This window comes from Camelina sativa, chromosome 5 (genome assembly GCF_030686135.1).
Source record: "Camelina sativa cultivar CO46 ecotype springtype chromosome 5, ASM3068613v1".
Taxonomy (NCBI): domain Eukaryota; kingdom Viridiplantae; phylum Streptophyta; class Magnoliopsida; order Brassicales; family Brassicaceae; genus Camelina; species Camelina sativa.
The window spans coordinates 22,650,752-22,668,326 of NC_141884.1; the positions used below are offsets into that span (position 1 = coordinate 22,650,752).

The 17,575-nt window shown below is 33.0% G+C and overlaps 3 protein-coding genes, 1 long non-coding RNA gene, 1 other non-coding gene and 1 pseudogene across 6 annotated transcripts; 2 read left to right on the forward strand and 4 right to left on the reverse strand.

Moving 5' to 3' along the window:
• Positions 1–1,380: 1,380 nt before the first annotated feature.
• Positions 1,381–2,596, reverse strand: LOC104787203 (uncharacterized). The gene has a single exon (XM_010512734.3). It carries the CDS (start codon positions 2,365–2,367, stop codon positions 1,711–1,713), a length of 657 nt encoding a protein of 218 aa, XP_010511036.1. The 5' UTR covers positions 2,368–2,596; the 3' UTR covers positions 1,381–1,710.
• A 347-nt stretch (positions 2,597–2,943) lies between these two features.
• LOC104787204 (uncharacterized) lies at positions 2,944–4,559 on the forward strand. The gene is made up of 3 exons (XR_767811.3): positions 2,944–3,876; positions 3,984–4,115; positions 4,227–4,559. It is a non-coding gene; the product is annotated as an uncharacterized LOC104787204 (long non-coding RNA).
• Positions 4,560–6,872: 2,313 nt separating this feature from the next.
• Positions 6,873–8,971, reverse strand: LOC104787205 (mitogen-activated protein kinase 2). Its single transcript, XM_010512736.3, has 3 exons — positions 8,748–8,971; positions 7,966–8,396; positions 6,873–7,884 (listed from the first exon to the last, which is right to left on the reverse strand). Exons 2-3 carry the CDS (start codon positions 8,386–8,388, stop codon positions 7,177–7,179), a joined length of 1,131 nt encoding a protein of 376 aa, XP_010511038.1. The 5' UTR covers positions 8,389–8,396; positions 8,748–8,971; the 3' UTR covers positions 6,873–7,176.
• Positions 8,972–9,052: 81 nt separating this feature from the next.
• Positions 9,053–9,134, forward strand: TRNAS-AGA (transfer RNA serine (anticodon AGA)). The gene has a single exon. It is a non-coding gene; the product is annotated as a tRNA-Ser (tRNA).
• Positions 9,135–9,516: 382 nt separating this feature from the next.
• LOC104787206 (E3 ubiquitin-protein ligase SPL1-like) lies at positions 9,517–11,738 on the reverse strand. 2 transcript variants are annotated; one of them, XM_087452767.1, is made up of 11 exons: positions 11,543–11,738; positions 11,411–11,454; positions 11,212–11,333; positions 11,035–11,130; positions 10,794–10,934; positions 10,646–10,711; positions 10,435–10,547; positions 10,215–10,352; positions 10,054–10,133; positions 9,860–9,968; positions 9,517–9,759 (listed from the first exon to the last, which is right to left on the reverse strand). In XM_087452767.1, exons 1-11 carry the CDS (start codon positions 11,614–11,616, stop codon positions 9,657–9,659), a joined length of 1,086 nt encoding a protein of 361 aa, XP_087308893.1. In that variant the 5' UTR covers positions 11,617–11,738; the 3' UTR covers positions 9,517–9,656. The 2 variants fall into 2 exon arrangements, with proteins under 2 accessions (XP_087308893.1, XP_087308894.1); XM_087452768.1 differs by lacking the exon at positions 10,054–10,133 and having other exon boundaries at positions 9,860–9,928.
• Positions 11,739–15,023: 3,285 nt separating this feature from the next.
• Positions 15,024–16,796, reverse strand: LOC104789387 (E3 ubiquitin-protein ligase SPL1-like; annotated as a pseudogene).
• Positions 16,797–17,575: the final 779 nt, after the last annotated feature.

Genomic DNA, 17,575 nt, shown 5'->3' on the forward strand with positions numbered 1-17,575 from the left:
ATGTTTTGATTCATGGTTTAGTACTATTCTTCCAATCTAGTTACAACCTTTTATATAGAAGCTGATATAACCAAAAATGTAAATGTATTTCAATAAATGAATAGATATGGACTTCTCTTCATAAATTCTAGAAGCACGACCTTATCTATCACCAATGAATCACACATTTCCAAAGTGAAATCCAATATACTAATAAGACTAAAATAAAGTCTTTTGAAGCGGACAAAATTATGATTATCCATAAACGACTTTAAATCTCAAAACTCCTTGAGAAGACCGTTGTTACCTACATAAAACTTCCATCGAGGTCAATTGATATCTAGAATCCCTGAGACTGACACACTCACACACTGTCTAAACTTAATGTATAATGTCATCCACCATCTATCTTTTTATGATCGATGGTACGTGATTAATGGAGATCAAAAGACAGACCGTGGATCACGTGTTCCATAGATGTGTCAAGGAAACTAAATTGAATTATAAGAAAACAGCTAACGAATTTATTATTTTTAGAAAAAATGACAAATGTATTTGCATCACACTATCTTTCTTCATTTTTTTTAAAGAATATTGTTGATGATAAGATGAAACTTGCAAGTTATGATTATTTAGTCATAATCACTCTTTATCACGATGACTACTCTAGTGATTAATTAGTGATTAATACTAATCTCGTTGATGTGTTAGTACGTATATTATTGATTTTACTTCTACGTTATTTTTTCCAATAACATACGTACTACTAACACATCAACTAAATATTTTAAAAAGCTAATTCAAATTATATTTTCGTTTATTAATTAAATTATGCCACCATATTCTTCATTAATTCTTGTTAATAATAAGTTGACATGCATGTGAAGTTTTGGTTCTTCTACATAATCATCACTTCTTTTTTGGTTCTCCTATCAAATCTTATCTCTCTAGCTTTAAAAATAAAAATAAACTATGGTTTGCATTAAAAAAAAAAAAGGGGGTTTATCTATAAACATATCTGTCATTGTTTCAATTCAATAAGATACATAAATAAATAAATTGCTGATGACTTTTGATCAATGTACTTATATATATGCCACTTTCTATCGTTATTCTTTTAAGTTTCTTGATTGGTGTGTTATGGATTGTATTATCTATCGTTGGCGTACATGTCACATATTAGTCTACCAGGTCTAAGGTAAAGTAAAACGGGTACAATGTATATGAACATTGTCATGTAAATTCTGGCATATGAGAACTAGTTCATTCACGGTCTATTTGGTTTTATCAAATCGTTTGGTTCAAGAACATGACGATCTATATATGACCAATGGATAACCCAATCCACAACATACCAATTAAGAAACACAAAACAAAACATAGAAAAAGATCCCCAAAAAGTAAAAAGCAAAAAAGTTGGGATTTTTGTATTATCAGTTTAAGTATGCTTGAGTAGATAATATGTAACACATCTTGCAATTGCATATTTACATCTATAAACATCAGAAAACCTAAAGGAAGCAAATAAATAAAGATACACATGTTTCTGCTAATTCAGCTGTCTCTAAATTCAACAACTATGAACAAAACAGAGAATTAACAAAAGAGTAACCAAACCAAAAAAAACTTTTGACAAAGACAACAAAAAAAAAGAGAAAGAAAACTTCTTTTTGTTTTCTTTGCTCGGTCACGCGGTTTTTTTCACGAGCAGCCAAAAAAAAACTTGTTCTACTACTTGCGAGGAGAATGATCACGAACAGTTCTTGGATTAAACGATGCTCTGTTTTCAATACTCAGTTTCCTAGCGAAATCTTTCTTCTTCATCGCGTAAGACAGTGACGATGATGATGACCCGCTCTGTTCTTGAATCGTCGGAACCAAGTACCAAACGATACAAGTGCACATAATCGCCACAGATCTTCCAAAGAAAGCCAAGAAAACAAGAACCAAGATCACAGTCATAGGAAAGAAACGATCCGGTCTTGCGATCTTCTTAAGCTTCTCGTTTATAACACAGTTCTGTTTCGGTTTCTGCTCTGTTTCAGGCTCTGTGTTCTTCTTGATTTCCTCTGTTTTAACTTCGTTGACTTCTTCTGTTTTGACCTTATGATCAGGAGAAACAACATCTTTCTTCTTCTTATTGTTCTTCTTTTGAAGATAAGATGATCTGATCACGACGGGGACACATTCGCCAGAGCTCGTGAACACGAATCGAACAAGAGGTGGGCCGCCGGAGTCGAGCTTCTTCGAGTATATGCTTTGTCTCTTCTCGTCCAGCTCGGAGAGAAGCTCAGAGAACTTGTCGAGCCCACGATTTGAATAAGGGTTCTTGTTTGCTTTTCTTGATGCTTTTGGTGAAGAACATGGAGATCTAAATGGACTCACCATTTTGTTTACTTGGATCGATTTGATGATATTCTTTATGGTTTCTTTAAATCTTGAGGATTTGGTTTTTAAGAGACAAGAGAGACGACCTTGTTATTAATACTATAAGAGATTTGTATTAATATTTTATAAGATTTTTCACGCGACAATAATATTCTTTTTGTAACACGACACGATAATGGTTTTTTTAAATAGAGAAAAAGGATTTAAGAATTTGACCGGATCTGATGAAGCGTTGTAACTTGGTCAATCTTTTAGATCTCAGATTTTTATACTCTTTTAATATTTGGATGATTCATTATAATAAGAAGCTTCTACGAATATAAAGAACTAAAGAACATCATGGATCGCGTATGTGATAACGTTTGTGTTGGTCTTGTTGATTGACTTCCTTGGAGAAGAAGTTAAAAATAAGTCTTTTCGTTCATAGATTTCCACAAGTAATTTTATAATCAAAATTTTGTTGGAATTTTATGTATAGAGATATTGATGTTTTGACAACTAATTTGATGTGTGTATGGCAACTAATTTGATGTGTGTGTATGTTATATATATATTGGAACGGAGATTTATAGGTTTGTAAATCGAATTTAGCAATCAGAGATTCTGGTTAAGCAAGTTCTAATTTTCATAAAGCATTTGATACTAGTTTGTAAATTAATTTTCTTGTCTGTATAAGTGCTTTTTCAGAGTTTGGTAAATATAAACATTGTTTAAAGACGAGTTAGGTTAGAGCTTCTCCAACGGAGACTTTTAGATGAAACTTTGAGAAGCTCTTATGCCAAATGTAATTAAAATTAAATCAAAAATGGTAAATATAACAACAACCGCCTCTTATTTAGGAGGTTAAAGAGCCGCCTCTTAATAGCGACGTATCACTACATGGTTGGTTGGAACTTTTTTTTTTGTCCGATCTCATCTCTCTCACGATGGCAAGTTCTTCTGACTTTGCTCGAAGAGATCGGCCAAGTGAAGAAGAAGAAGAGAGAGATTCTGTGAAGAAAATATCGAAGCGATCTATTACGGTTCATTGGCTTGAGGATTCTTCGTTCTTGTTTCGATCATGTTTGTATTTTATAAGTCTGTGCAAAGTTTTGTTCTCCCTCTTTGTGATTAACTTCAGAAATCTCATTTGGTATACGTTTCCTTTTTGTTATCATTTCTGCTAATCACCTATGCTTGTGATTGTTGATTCTCTTTATATGAATTACTTCGCTTCAATAAAGGTATGTTAATATTTTCCTGGTGAAACCTGAAGCTTTACTGCTGCACTTGTTGATGGTGGTAACACGGTGTTAGTATTGTTGTCTGGATCTAACAAAAGTCCAAATTTGGTCTCTAATGGAAGTGGCATAAGTGAATCTTCTTCAGTCTCGGTAACTGGTTTCAGTTTTCTCAGTCTTTCCTTTGCTTTCTCAGCTGCTTGTAGAGCCTTTTCACTGCTTAAAGTTATCAGTTTCCATGGGTTTATGCTTACATGAAAACCTGGTTTCTTGTTGATCAGCGTGGAAGGTGAACGTTCATCTCCTTCAATCGTGTTTTTTTTTTTGTCTTTTCTGTTTTAGTTATGTGATCAATTTACCTTCCCCTTATCTGTTTATGCCTTTCTGATTTTGTAGTCTGCATATGTTCTATGGCTGCTGGATATGAATTTAGTATTATGCATAGGAGTTTGGATGTTATATAGTGGAGGTTCTGATTCGTTCTGCTTGCCTACACTCCCCTGTATCTGTACATCATAAGTTTGTGAGGTGGTTTTCTATGTTTGTTACTTCTAGTGTAGATTTCCGAGGAAGCATAAACAGACTTTTCATTAGGGAACTCATTGCCTAGTCTTATCTTTCTATTTTTCGTAAAAACAGATGAGAGTTCAGATGACACTCCTGGGGAGAATAAAGCAGCAATGGATTTCATAAAGTGGCTATTTGACAACACAATCGTTAAGGCCACAAAAGTGTTTGTGAAGATTACAAAGGTTAGGAGCGAGCTTTTCAATAGTTACAATGACGATGGTGTTAACAAGAAGGGGAAAGATGCCAAATTCAACAATTGACTCGAGGAAAAGCTGATGACCTCGGTCCTCCTCTCCATTGTGGTCGTACTGGTCTTCTGATTTCTAGAGTCTGTACTTGCAACATTTTTATTTTGAAATTGATATTTCTTCAAAAATAAAAACCCCAATAAGAGTTTTACCATTGGAGAGAATAGTTTTATTTAACCTTCTAAAAGTTCTTATTTTTAAAAAGTACACAGTTTAATCTTAAAAAAATTTAAGAGACTCAAAATAATAACTTACCAATGGAGATGCCCTTAGTCAACTTAGTTCGAAAGTTTGGAATTATTGTTCACATAATTTTCGGTGGATTTGATTAATTTTCTCGATTATGTAAGCACATGTGACAAATTACCTGTCTGTTTTGCTCGTTACTACGTGTTTTATATCATTAAAAATATTTTAGGCTGTCGCTCTGTGTTTAAGACTTAGATAATTATTATATGCATGCATATCAACTGATGATCCAGAAATCATTTCCAACTACATCAAATTTAAATTTACTAACTAATGTTGCTAAAAATATTAGAGTTGTCAACCACTTGTCAATAAAATGTGTGTGATGAAAGGATGTAACAGATTTATATTGTTTACAGTTCTACCAAATAATAGCCGAGTTATTTCTACTCCATCAAAATTTATTTTAATTTTTTGTATTTTGCGTATATAGGAGTATTACATTTGGAATGTTTATGTTTTTGAAAACATTTTTAATACCAATAAATTTGACTTGTCGGAAAAAAAAAATCATATCATTTAAGGAGGCATCATCCCCTTATATTAAAAGAGAAGATAGAAATTAAAATATAAGCAAGTGGTGTGTCTTGCGACAGCGTCTGGTGCCTCCAAAAGAGATTGAACATTGCATCTCTAGTTAGTTAAATTCTTGTCTCTGAGGGTGGGATTAGGATACATTAACTTTTGCAAAAAAAAAAAAATGATACATTAACCCAACTTTATACCCTTTTGAAAATATGTATAAATCCATATCTTCGTAGTGCAAAAAGAAAAATAAAAATCTAAAACTGATATTAAGGAGTACTTGGTTTTTAATAAAAAAAGGTAAAAGTAAAATAATAATAATTGAAAGTTAGTAATAAAATAGTATAATATATCTTTAGAAATTTATTCGTCTTTTTGTGAAACAAAATTAAACTTTTAAATTTACACTCTTTGTCAAGTAGGTATAATATTTATTAATTTTATATGCTTATTAGTGGATAACATATATAATGGATTAACTGTTTTTGTGTTTAGCAAAAAGATAAATAAATATATTATAGTATTTTATTATTTAATATGTATGAAATTATCTAGAATGACAAGTAATATAAATTGGAAAGAATAGTAGATAAGTATAACTATAGCTGTTTTCAGCTAAATTCTCTATTTTTTTTGGTAATTTGATTTTAGCAGTTGAAACAGTATACAATAAATTTCTCCAGCTAAATGTTGTATTACAAAGTGCATAAAGATAAAAAGAACAAAGTTATATTGAAAGTACGTTCATACCTGTTGACCATAGTATAAATTGTATAATAATTGAAGTAGAAAATATCATTTGTGACAATTCTTACAAAGCAGTTGCAAAAAAAAATTATCTATCACCTAAACTAGTGTGTCAAAATCATCACAACTTTCGATGAGTTTTGGATAAAGGTCTACAAGTAAACTGCTTAATCATCATCATAGTTTAATCAAACTATCGAATTGATGGAATAATATAGAATTGGCTCAATGACATCAAATACATAAATCAAAGAGATGATGATGATGATGTTAGCCTTTTCAAAAAAAAAAAAAAAAAAAGGATGATGATGAGGATTCATTGACTATCAATTAAAAAACTTGAATTGATCTTCTAGAATCATTATCTCTTTGGCTCTAGAATTTTTCACATCAATGGTCTCAATAATTAGTACACTCTTACATTTTTTTCCATTTATAAAAGTAAAAGATTCTTATTCACACACTGCTCATCATATATTTTTCCGAAGTATACATGTTAGTTACTAATTAGCCCTAATTAGTAGTATTACTGACATCTTTTAATTCTATCATTTAAGTTAAATTTAAGTGTGTGAATGTGCGATAGACAGTAAGTCTCCACAATATTTGATTAAACGATTTAATGGACATTGAGACATTTGATTAGGTATATAAACAAAAAAGACTACAACCTATGAATCCAATAGGAACGCAGCTTAAGGAGTAAGTTTGAATTCAAGAGTAGGTATGAAAGTCAAAAAAACATTGTTTAGAAATGTACAATACATTGGATTTGGAACATTCTATTGAAAACTCCAATATGCTATATGCAATTATTCATATGTTTTATTTAATAAATTAGTTATATATCTCAAATAGTGTAGGCAACTTCGTGTGTTAATATATCTTCAAAATCATATTCAACTCAATCAGCTATGATGTGAAGAACATTCGGAAAACTCTTATCAGCTATAAATATATTGACTTTATAGAAAGCACTAATAATAAGATCAGAGGTAAGAGTATGAAGTGTTAAGGACACACACACTTATAGTCTTATATACAAAACGTTACAGACACTTTAGCTTGTAACCAAAAACAAAACAAAGCTTCCATGGCACAAACATATCACATAATTATATAAGTCATTGTTCTTCTTTTCTTAGATACTATTATTAACAACATTTCAAGAAGCAAACATGAAAAAGATATAAAGAAAAGTAGTTGTAAGATATCTCTGTGAAAAATTACCTGTAAAACACTTGATCTCATCAAAACTCAGAGAGCTCACTGTGGTTCATCATTGCAGTTTCTGGATGATAATGAATCATTTCCTTCCACATTAACTCTCTAATCATCTCTGCTCCCAAATCCTCGTCTTCATCTACATCAAGATCAATAGGAACTTGAGCAGGAGGATTTGTACTAGGGTCATATAAAGGCGCCATGTAAGGATGTTGAAGTGCTTCTGTGACACTAATCCTTTTAGATGGGTCAAGAACGAGCATTTTCTGAAGCAGATCGATGGCTAGAACGTTCGCATTCGGGTAAAGCCGTGAGAATGATATCCCTGGTGAGTAAGGGAGTGATTCTATGTATCTTTTGGCTTTAGGGTTATCTATAAACTCGAGATCTTCCTCTCTCTGGCTCCCCAAAATGTTAATGATGAGTTTAATCTGGTTTAGACATTCTGTTCCAGGGAATATAGGTTTTCTCCCAAGAAGCTCGGCGAATATGCAACCAACTGACCAGACATCAATAGAAGTTCCGTAGTTGTCACAACAGAGGAGAAGCTCTGGTGCTCGGTACCATCTAGTCACAACATACTCAGTCATGAACTGACCTTTAGTGTTGCTCGTCCTCGCTAGCCCAAAATCACATATCTTTAAGTCGCAGTTTGCGTTCACAAGGAGGTTACCAGGTTTTAGATCCCGATGGAGAATGTTGGCTGAATGAATATACTTGAGCCCTCGAAGCAACTAAGCAAAAGAATGAAAAAAAACACAAGTAAATGCAAACGTCAAATGCAAACTAAACGTAAAAGCAAAGGGGAAACAAACCTGGAACAAGAAGTATTGGCAATGGTCATTACTTAACACTTGAGACGATTTGATAATCTGATGAAGATCAGTATCCATGAGCTCATAAACAAGATACACATCTTTAAAGCTTCTCTTATGATTAGCCATCATCACATCTTTAAGAGAAATCACATTCTCATGTCGAAGATGACGTAGAAGCTTAAGCTCCCTAAGTGTTCTCAACGCATCGATCCGATTCTCAAACACATTGTGGATCTTCTTGATCGCTACTCTCTCATTACTCTCTCTGTTAACAGAAGAGCAGACTACACCGTACGCGCCTCGGCCTATAGGTTTGATGGGCACGTATTTGGTATCGATCTCGAAAAGTGTTTGCCACATTGAGAAGTAATGTTTCCCTTGGTTCCTTATCCCATTTGGTGGATCAACCGGAGTCGCCATTCTCCCACCTTATTAACACAAAAATGGAAGAAAGATCGAAACTTTTTCGGAATTCGAACATCCAATAACCGATCTAACACGTTATATAAAAGTCCTAGAAATTTGAAAGTGTACTGAACACAAAATTTTAAAAACTGCTTCAACAAGTGACAATGAAAGATCAAATTTTTAATTTTTGATCTTATGGTTCTCTAAGCTTAAGTTTATGAAATTGATTTCTCAAATCACTAGAATGTAAATGTTTTAGATTTCATTAATCATTTAAAAGCTTTTGTTAAGAGAAAGGAACAATAAAAACTGAATCTTGATCCGATGATGAGATTGAGTTGGAATGATCTGAATTTGCAGAGAGAGCTTACCTGGTTGGGAGACGAATCAGATTCGTCGGTGAGACGATCTCCGGTGAGATTTGAGCGGAGGGGGAGAGAGGAAGTTGGAGAGATTTGGGCTGGTGAGAGTGAGAGATTTGGTCAACGCTCTGACCGTTGACTCTCTAGTTTCTCGTTCATTACCATTTAGAGGATTGATTGGTTAGTTTAGTTCCAGTTGTGTCTGGTTTGTTTCTCTTTTGTCTGTGTCATTCATTAATAAGTTTGGGCTTAATTAAGCCCAATTTGATTCCATTTAAAACAGTACTATAACTCGTTTAAATAAATTTGATCCAGTGGACGTGCCGGAGTGGTTATCGGGCATGACTAGAAATCATGTGGGCTTTGCCTGCGCAGGTTCGAATCCTGCCGTTCACGGATTTTAACCTCTTTTTTTTTTTTTTTAAATAGAAAAAAACAAGTGATGAATACATAACGGCATCATGCATAACTTCACGAACCATTTAGCTATTATATTATTATTTTTTCTTCAATACAAGCTTTGTTGTATGAGATTAGGTGATTAGGTCACTTTCTATTAGCTTTTGTCTCTTTCGTTCAATCATGATCTACAATGCAGAAATGATTCTAGTCTGAATTCAAGATATAAGGCTTTATATACAAGACTCATGTGATTGTTTGCTGGTAAATGGTTTTGGTAGATCGGAAGGGTTTAGTCCAATCTACTCCAAAGGTGATTAGATGATTAGGTCACATTTTATATTAGTTTTTGTCTCTTTCGTTCAATCTCGATCTACAATGCAGAAATGGTTCTAGTCTGAATTCAAAATACAAGGCTTTACATACAAGACTAATGAGATTGTTTGCTAGTAAATGGTTTTGGTAGATCGAAAGCGTTTAGTCCAATGTCCTCCAAAGGTGAGACCTTGGTTTTGTCTTTCAATGGCGGTAAATTTTCAGAACTTGTTCTATTCGTTCCCGGCAAAGAGGACATGTCCTCAGTTGCGAGGCGCATGTTATGCAGCAGCACATATGACCACACCTACAAGTACAAACCAAACAAAAAGAGGAATCAAAAGCTGCCATGTCTGAACAGTGAGAGAGTTTCAAAGAGTTTTTACAAGTAAAAGCAGTGCCCTTACTGAACAAAAGCGGTGTTATACTTCCGGTCCAGGCAAACCACACAAAGATCAGGTGTATCGCCATCTCTGCTTGTTCCACCTGAGCTATTCTCATGTTGCCTTATTAATCCTGATAAGAAATTCTTGTAAGCAGAGTAATTCCAAGAGTATGCAGAAAAAGGTATCACATGTTATTACAAACTCTAATGAGTTACCTGAGCTGTTCTCATGTTGCCTTATTAATCCTCTAGTTACAGGTTCGGCTCTCCTAGGAGTAGGAGCTGTATTAACAACTCTACAACAAATTGCTCAACACTTAAACTTGTGATGACTAATTATTTTCAATTTATGTGACTTTGGTTAAGCTGCGACATACCTATCCAGTGACAACTGCCGCTGCCGCCGCCTTCTCTCTCGAATATATTCAATTCTCTTTAGAGTATATTTAATCACAGGCTTTGTAAGAAGAATCACACCAAGAACAGTTAAACCAATGGAGGCATACTTGAACCTCCTGCCAAAAAATACACCTTTTAGACTTTTCAATCATAGTATTCGAAGAAAAAGAACAGGGCAAAACAGAGAAAAGAAACAACCTTGACCATTCTCCCAATTTAGAGAAGAGCTGATCGAGCGGTATAGAAGAGACGTAGAAAGGTCCTTGCTCAGGTTTTTGAATCCTGACATTCCCCATGCCATCCTTAACAGCCTGTTAACATGGCCGTAAGCAACACAACAAAACTGAGAGATGTAAAACGTATTTTGATATATAGGAGATTTATGACTTGTAAAGAATAAAAGACATACCTCACCAACAACTGTAAGCGGTGTACCAATTGGGACAATATGCTCAATGCGTCTTACCCCAAGTATCTGTAGACAATAATGGTGCCACAACATATTAGCATCGTCCAAACAAAAGCAAATCAATGAAAAGTGGAAGGAAAGGAAAGACCTGAAGGCCTTTAAGATAATCCAACATTCTTTGAACAAGCGATACCGGCTCTGACTTTTCGAATACATCACTTCCAACCGTCAACGCCAAGCCTATTTCACCTTGAGATACAGCTACATCCACACGACCTGTCTCATCGTCCTATCGAACAACCAATGACTTTAGTAAAACACTCTAATCCAAAGTCCACAACACAGAAGTTGGCTTATCAAACTCAAAATTCCAACTGACTATACAATACCAGATACCACGGGACTTCCTTAGTAATGGGCTGCATAAATGTACTATCTTGAACCCATGAAAACCTCCAATTACGACTCAAAACCTGTTGTTCTGCCTGAAGAATCATTGTTTTAAAACATACCATCTAAAAGCTTTTACAATATCTAATATACGATTCATCTAATTTCATACATACCGTTTTCTTGACAAAAACACCGAGTAGGTCGCTGTGGTCACACTTAATAGGTGTCTCAGAGCCAAGACTTCCTGATACTATGACCAAAGGTAACACCTTGCTCTCTTCTTCTACCAATTTTTCTGAAGAAAAAACGAAAGATTGATACTAAAAACATAATCAAAAACCCCTAAAATTGAATTGCAGAAACAATACATACCCAAATCCTTGAGGTGGTAAACCTTATTGATTGAATCGACAACTCTGTCTCGCACAAAAGAGGTAGAGAAGAACATTATCACCGAACAATGAAAAAAGAGAAAGTGATCGCAAAAAAAGAAAACCCCCTAACCTGCCAGTGCTCCGGCTGAGAAGATAAAGAGCGACGCCGCCTAAGCAACATGTAAACCCAGCCAAATGTAGCATCTTCTTCTTCCACCGGGGCACACTGATCCCTTTACGAAAATCACTATTTGTCGGCAGTTTACTTCATTCGTTCGTCGAGAAATTAGTAACCGATCAAAACTTTCAGGGAAGAGTGAAGTCGAGTGATGATGATGATGATCATCACATCAGTCGCCAAAATAGGGATTAATTGTTAATTAAGTCCAAAACCTTTTAAATATGACAAAACAAACCCAATTCATTTTGTTCTCTTCTGAATCTTTAAAAAAAAAAAAAACTAATTAATGCTGAAATTTATGGGTTGACCAATACTAATTTTATTTTTTCAATTGACCAATACTAATTTTATTTTTTCAACCAAACATTAATTAAAAGGAAATTTATTATCCAAATCGGACAGAAAAAAATTACAAATGAAATTTCTTATACAAAAGATCTCGCAGATCGAGCAAGAGAATCCGCTTTCAAGTTTGACGCATGAGGAATCCTAGATAGGGTAAAAGATGGGAAGAAAGCCTTGAACAAACTGAAGTCATCCAGGAGGCTAGAAAACGCTGGCTTGTCTTCAAGATTCTGCACCATCGCGAGCACCTCACACAATCTGTCTCAAAATTCTAGCAGGTCAAACTTTTAGAAAAGATACACTCCGTGACTCACAACAAAGCTTCAAACTCCGAATGAAGGGGGAAAGTACTCCAACGAAGACACTGATGTAACGCTGAGAACCAATACTAATTATTTTGTTCCCAAAAACACGATTTTGCATGAAGAAGTCATAATCCCTGTATTATAAATTTGGAAATACATTTAGTAGATTGAAAATACATTTGGTAAAATAACATTTTATTTGAATAAATATCAAAATTTGAAGTTAGTATTTATAATATTCAAAAAACATACTTAAAATAATATTCAGAATTTAAATATTTTAGATACTTTTAACTTGATACAAAATGTAATTTTTTACGGATTATGTTATGAAATGGGCTAGAGTTTACATAAATATAATTATATAGGTTTTTAAGGTTTGATCTACTAAAATACACAAAATATTTTTTTAGTATAATATTTAATGAGAGGTGTTAAGCCAATCCTAACTGATACCAAAAAAAGAAATACAATCCATCTAAAATTTTAGAATCTAAATATTAATTAAAACATATTAAAACAAACAGAGAAATACAACATATACATTTTTTAATAATTATAAAAAAACTGTCATGCGGTGTATCCTGGTTAAGATATAGTTGACAAAGTTAAAGTTTAACTTTGAGATTTATGAAGTAGCATTTTTTTGGGTTGAATTACTATAAGACTATGACCATGAATGTTTAGTAGATTTTGAAAGAGATTTTGGTTTTTGTTTTTCAAAACTTCACTTTCATACCAATTAATTGACAAAGTAAAAGTTAAACTTTTAGATTTATCGAAGTAGCATTTTTTTGGGGTGAATTACTATAAGACACATTGAATGTTTTGTAGATTTTGAAAGAGATTTTGGTTTTTGTTTTTCCAAATCTCATTTTCATACCAATCAAGATTTTAAAGTTTTATTGGAATCCCTAAAAATTAGGAAAACTATTTTATTATAGGCCATGAATGGTAATGGTTTATTATGTAAATCTTACAAATAGAATATTATATTAGCAAATGTACTTCCGTTTTAATAAGAAAATGATGTGGTATTTATTTAAATGATAAAGGTTTATTCTGTAAATCTTACAAATACAATGTTATATTAACAAATGTACTTCCGTTTTAATAAGAAAATGATGTGGTATTTATTTAAATGATAGAGGTTTATTATGTAAATCTTACAAATAGAATGTTATATTAACAAATGTACTTCCATTTTAATAAGGGATATATTAAATCCTATGGTTTGAATCGTATGATAACTTTAAATGAGTGGTTTTTAGTTTTTGGATTTTTTTTTTTGACTTTTTTAGTTCTTGATTTTTGATGTAGATTTTATTTTTTGCAAAATCTTGAATGGTAACTTGATTAATTTTTGGTTTTTATATATAGTTTTTGATAATCAAGTAAATTAGAATTTTAAAAAGTTGATTTTGTAAAATCAAAAGCTAAAAACTAATACAAATCAGATACTATTCAAGGCCATAATCTTCCATTAACGATAGTAGATTTCTAGTTCTCCCATAATTTAGAGAATCTAGTTTTTACTTTTTCTACGTTATTTTTTCTCAAAAACCAAAAATCAAGATTTTTGAAACAAAAACCTAATAGCAAAATCTAAAATCTAAAATCCAAATCAAAAACTGAATTAAAAAAAAACATTATCCATTCATGACCTATGTATATTAGTTTAGTGTTACAATACCCTATTTTTATCATCGTGCTCTGGCTGGTCTTCAAACTTATACAACAACCATGAAAGATTCAAGTACTTCAAGCTGATAGAAGTAACCAAAATTTGTTTGGAACCATTTGGAACACGTGGCCGAACAATGTACGTTTAATATAGAGTGATTTTTGTTTTTGATGGAAGTAAATTGTTAAGATTGTGACATTTGTTTTATTTTTATTGGTATATGAGTCCTTCGAATATGGTGTAACTAAAACAGTGATGAACGATGGATCATGTCTTAGTAATTTTGGCCAAAAAGTGTGGATAATATGAGTGTTTTAAGAATTTTATCTCATCTTTTCTATTTAAGATAAATTATTATATAACAAACAAATTTTTTCTTTTTATTATATAATTTTATATCAAAATTCATCATAATCTTTTTAATTTATAAATAGAACTTTGGTTTCATTTTCATTTAGACATTGGAAAAAATAGTAAGTAGTCTAACAACTTATAAAAGCTTTCATATGACTATTATTATGGTGTATAAAAGCTTGAAATTACTTGTACACTTTTTAAACCCTCTTTACCCTTGAAAGTGTGTTCATACAAAAACGAAATTACAAGTTATGCCATTAATTAGTGCGAAATGCCATATAATGTATGCAAAAAAATCAGAAAAAGAAAACTTTATCGGGGAAGTGTGACTAAGTCTACCGCTTTAGTTATCGGGATAGACACAAATGATATATGCCCGGTGGCGAAAGCAAAACTGATTTGCCGTGCAGACGATGACATTATGCGTTCGTTGTTTGCATTGATCAAAGAAACTGTGAGCTAGTAATTATTGAAGTCAGTAAGAAGAGAATTGTATTTGAGGTGAGGCGGGAAAACGTTCTTCAATATACGCTTGAAATTTCATATGGGATTACTAATTAGGTCGCTTTCTATTAGCTTTTGTCTCCTTCGTTCAACCATGATCTACAATGCAGAAATGGTTCTAGTCTGAATTCGGAATACAAGGCTTTATATACAAGACTAATGATTGTTTACTGGTAAATGGTTTTGGTAGATCGGAAGGTTTAGTACAAAGGATACCTCAGTTTTTTTTTTCCCTTCAATGGCAGTAAACTTTCAAAACTTGATCTACTCGTTCCCGGCAAAGAGGACAGGACCTCAGTTGCGAGGAGCATGTCATGCAGCAGCACACATGACCACACCTACAAGTCCAAACCAAACAAAAAGAGTAATCAAAAGCTGCCATGTCTGATCAATGAAAGTGTTTCAAGAGTTTTTACTAAGAAAAAGCAGTGCCCGGCCCTTACTTAACAAAAGCGGCATTATACTTCCGTTCAAGGCAGATCACACACAGATCAGGTGTATCGTCATATCTGTTTGTACTACCTGAGCTGTTCTCATGTTGCCTTATTAATCCTGGTAAGAGTAATTATTTTAAGCAGAGCAATTCCAAGAGCATGCTGAAAAAGGATTCACATGTTAATTACCACAAAGCATAAACGCTAATGGGTTGATACTACCTCTAGTTACTGGTTCGGCTGTCGTAGCAGCTGCATCAACAACTCTGCACAACAAATTGCTCAACACTTGACTTAAGAATGACTATTTATTTCCAATTTATATGAGGCTTTGGTTAAGTTGCAACATACCTATTGGTCGTATTCAGTAACAATTGTCGCCGCCTCCTTCTCTCTCGAACATCTTCAATTCTCTTTAGAGTATATTTAATCACAGGCTTATAAAGGAGAATCACACCAAGAATAGTGAAACCCATGGAGGCATACTTGAACCCCCTGCCAAAAAAGATAAATTTTTAGACTTTTTCAAACATAGTGTTCAAAGAAATTAATAAAAGGCAAAACTGAGAAAAGAAACAACCTTGAATATTCTCCCCATTTAGAGGGACCGAACGGTGTATAAGAGACGTAAAAAGGTCCTTGTTCAGGTTTTTGAATCCTGACATTAATTCCCCATGTCATCCTTAACAGCCTGTTAACATGGCCGTAAGAAACATAACAAACATGAGATGAGCGCTAACAGATAAGGACCCTAACTTCGACCGTCAACTTGAAAACTAGTAAATTAGTAATAGTATATATTACCTCACCAACAACTGTAAGCGGTGTACCGATAGGGACAACGCTCTCGATGTGTCTTACTCCAAGTTTCTGTACACAATCATGGTGCCACAACATATTAGCATTCTCCAAACACAAGTAAATGAAAAGTGGAAAAGGGGACTTCTTTAGTCATCGGCTGCATAAATGTAATATCTCGAACCCATGAAAACCTCCAATTACGTCTCAAAACCTGTTGTTCTGCCTAAAGAAGCGTTTTATTAAAAACTAAAAGTTAATAGATTATGTAAAGGCTTTTACAATCTCTAACATACGATCCATCCAGTTTCATACATACCGTTTTCTTGACAAAAACACTTAGTACGTCACTATGCTCACACTTAATAGGTAACACTTCCTGATACTATGACCAAAGGTAACACCTTGCTCTCCCCTTCTACCAAATTTTCTGATGAAGAAAAAACGAAAGAGATCACAAACATAACCAAAACCCATCAACCTAAAAGTCAAATACGGTACAACCGTACAATGCAATAATTCAATCATTTCTTAACGCTCAAGGAACATACATACCCAAATCCTTGAGGTGGTAAACTCTAGTGATTGATTTGACAACTCTGTCTCGCACGAAAGAGGATAAAAGAACATTATCACCGAACATAAGAAAAAAAGGTGATTGTAAATAGTAAAAGACAACCAAGAAAAAGGAAAAACCCTAACCTTCCTGTATTACAGCTGAGAAGATAAAAAGCTACGCCGCTTAAGCAACATGTAAACCCAGCCAAATGTATCATCTTCTTCTTCCACTGGATACACTGATTTTAAGCAGAAAGAAGAGTGATGAGAAGATCATCCGTCGCCAAAATAGGGATTTAATTGTTTGTTAACTAAGCCCTAAACCTTTTAAATAGAGCAAAATAAAAATAAAAACTCAAATCCTTTATTTTTTCTATGTAATAAAATAGTACTAATTAATGCAGAAATATTGTCAATTTTACCAATATCTAGATTTATTTAAGGGAAAATTGATTTAAAAGTACATTTTTTCTTCAATTTGTCCCATTATACTTTTTACGCTAAATTTGCCACTATGCCTAAATTACCCTTTAAAAAAATGAAACCAACTTTTAAGCAATTTTAAAATTTCAATCACCTAAAAACAAAGTCTAAAAATAAGAAAGAGGTTGCTATAATGTGTTTTTGATGAAAATTTGGTGTTTTAACATTGAAAAAAAATTATTCTGCAACATTTAGAATACATGTTCTACTAATTGTATATATTCTAAAGATATTAGATTATAAATTCTACATACTGTACATGTTCTAAAAAATGTAGATTACAAATTCTTCGCACTCTACTTGTTCTGAAAACTTTAGAATAAATATATCTTCCAAAACTTTTAGAAGTCGGATTTTGTATGCCTTCTACAGAAATTAGAATATCTATTCTACACATAACTCTATATTCTACAAATTTTAGAATTTGTTTTCTTAACTTTATACATATTCTACTGAAGTCAGAATATGAAATCTACATTTTATCATGTGTCCTGCGAAAATTAGAACACTAATT

What these genes read in the sequence shown, in the direction of transcription:
- LOC104787205 (XM_010512736.3), bottom strand. Translation starts at nt 8,388, where the DNA reads ATGGCGACTCCGGTTGATCCACCAAATGGGATAAGGAACCAAGGGAAA. An exon ending in GCCAATACTTCTTGTTCCAG is followed by an intron (nt 7,885 to 7,965) that starts GTTTGTTTCCCC and finishes TCTTTTGCTTAG; the next exon opens with TTGCTTCGAGGGCTCAAGTA.
- LOC104787203 (XM_010512734.3), bottom strand. Translation starts at nt 2,367, where the DNA reads ATGGTGAGTCCATTTAGATCTCCATGTTCTTCACCAAAAGCATCAAGA.
- LOC104787206 (XM_087452767.1), bottom strand. Translation starts at nt 11,616, where the DNA reads ATGCTACATTTGGCTGGGTTTACATGTTGCTTAGGCGGCGTCGCTCTT. An exon ending in ATTATCTTAAAGGCCTTCAG is followed by an intron (nt 10,712 to 10,793) that starts GTCTTTCCTTTC and finishes TATTGTCTACAG; the next exon opens with ATACTTGGGGTAAGACGCAT. An exon ending in TATAACACCGCTTTTGTTCA is followed by an intron (nt 9,760 to 9,859) that starts GTAAGGGCACTG and finishes TTGTACTTGTAG; the next exon opens with GTGTGGTCATATGTGCTGCT.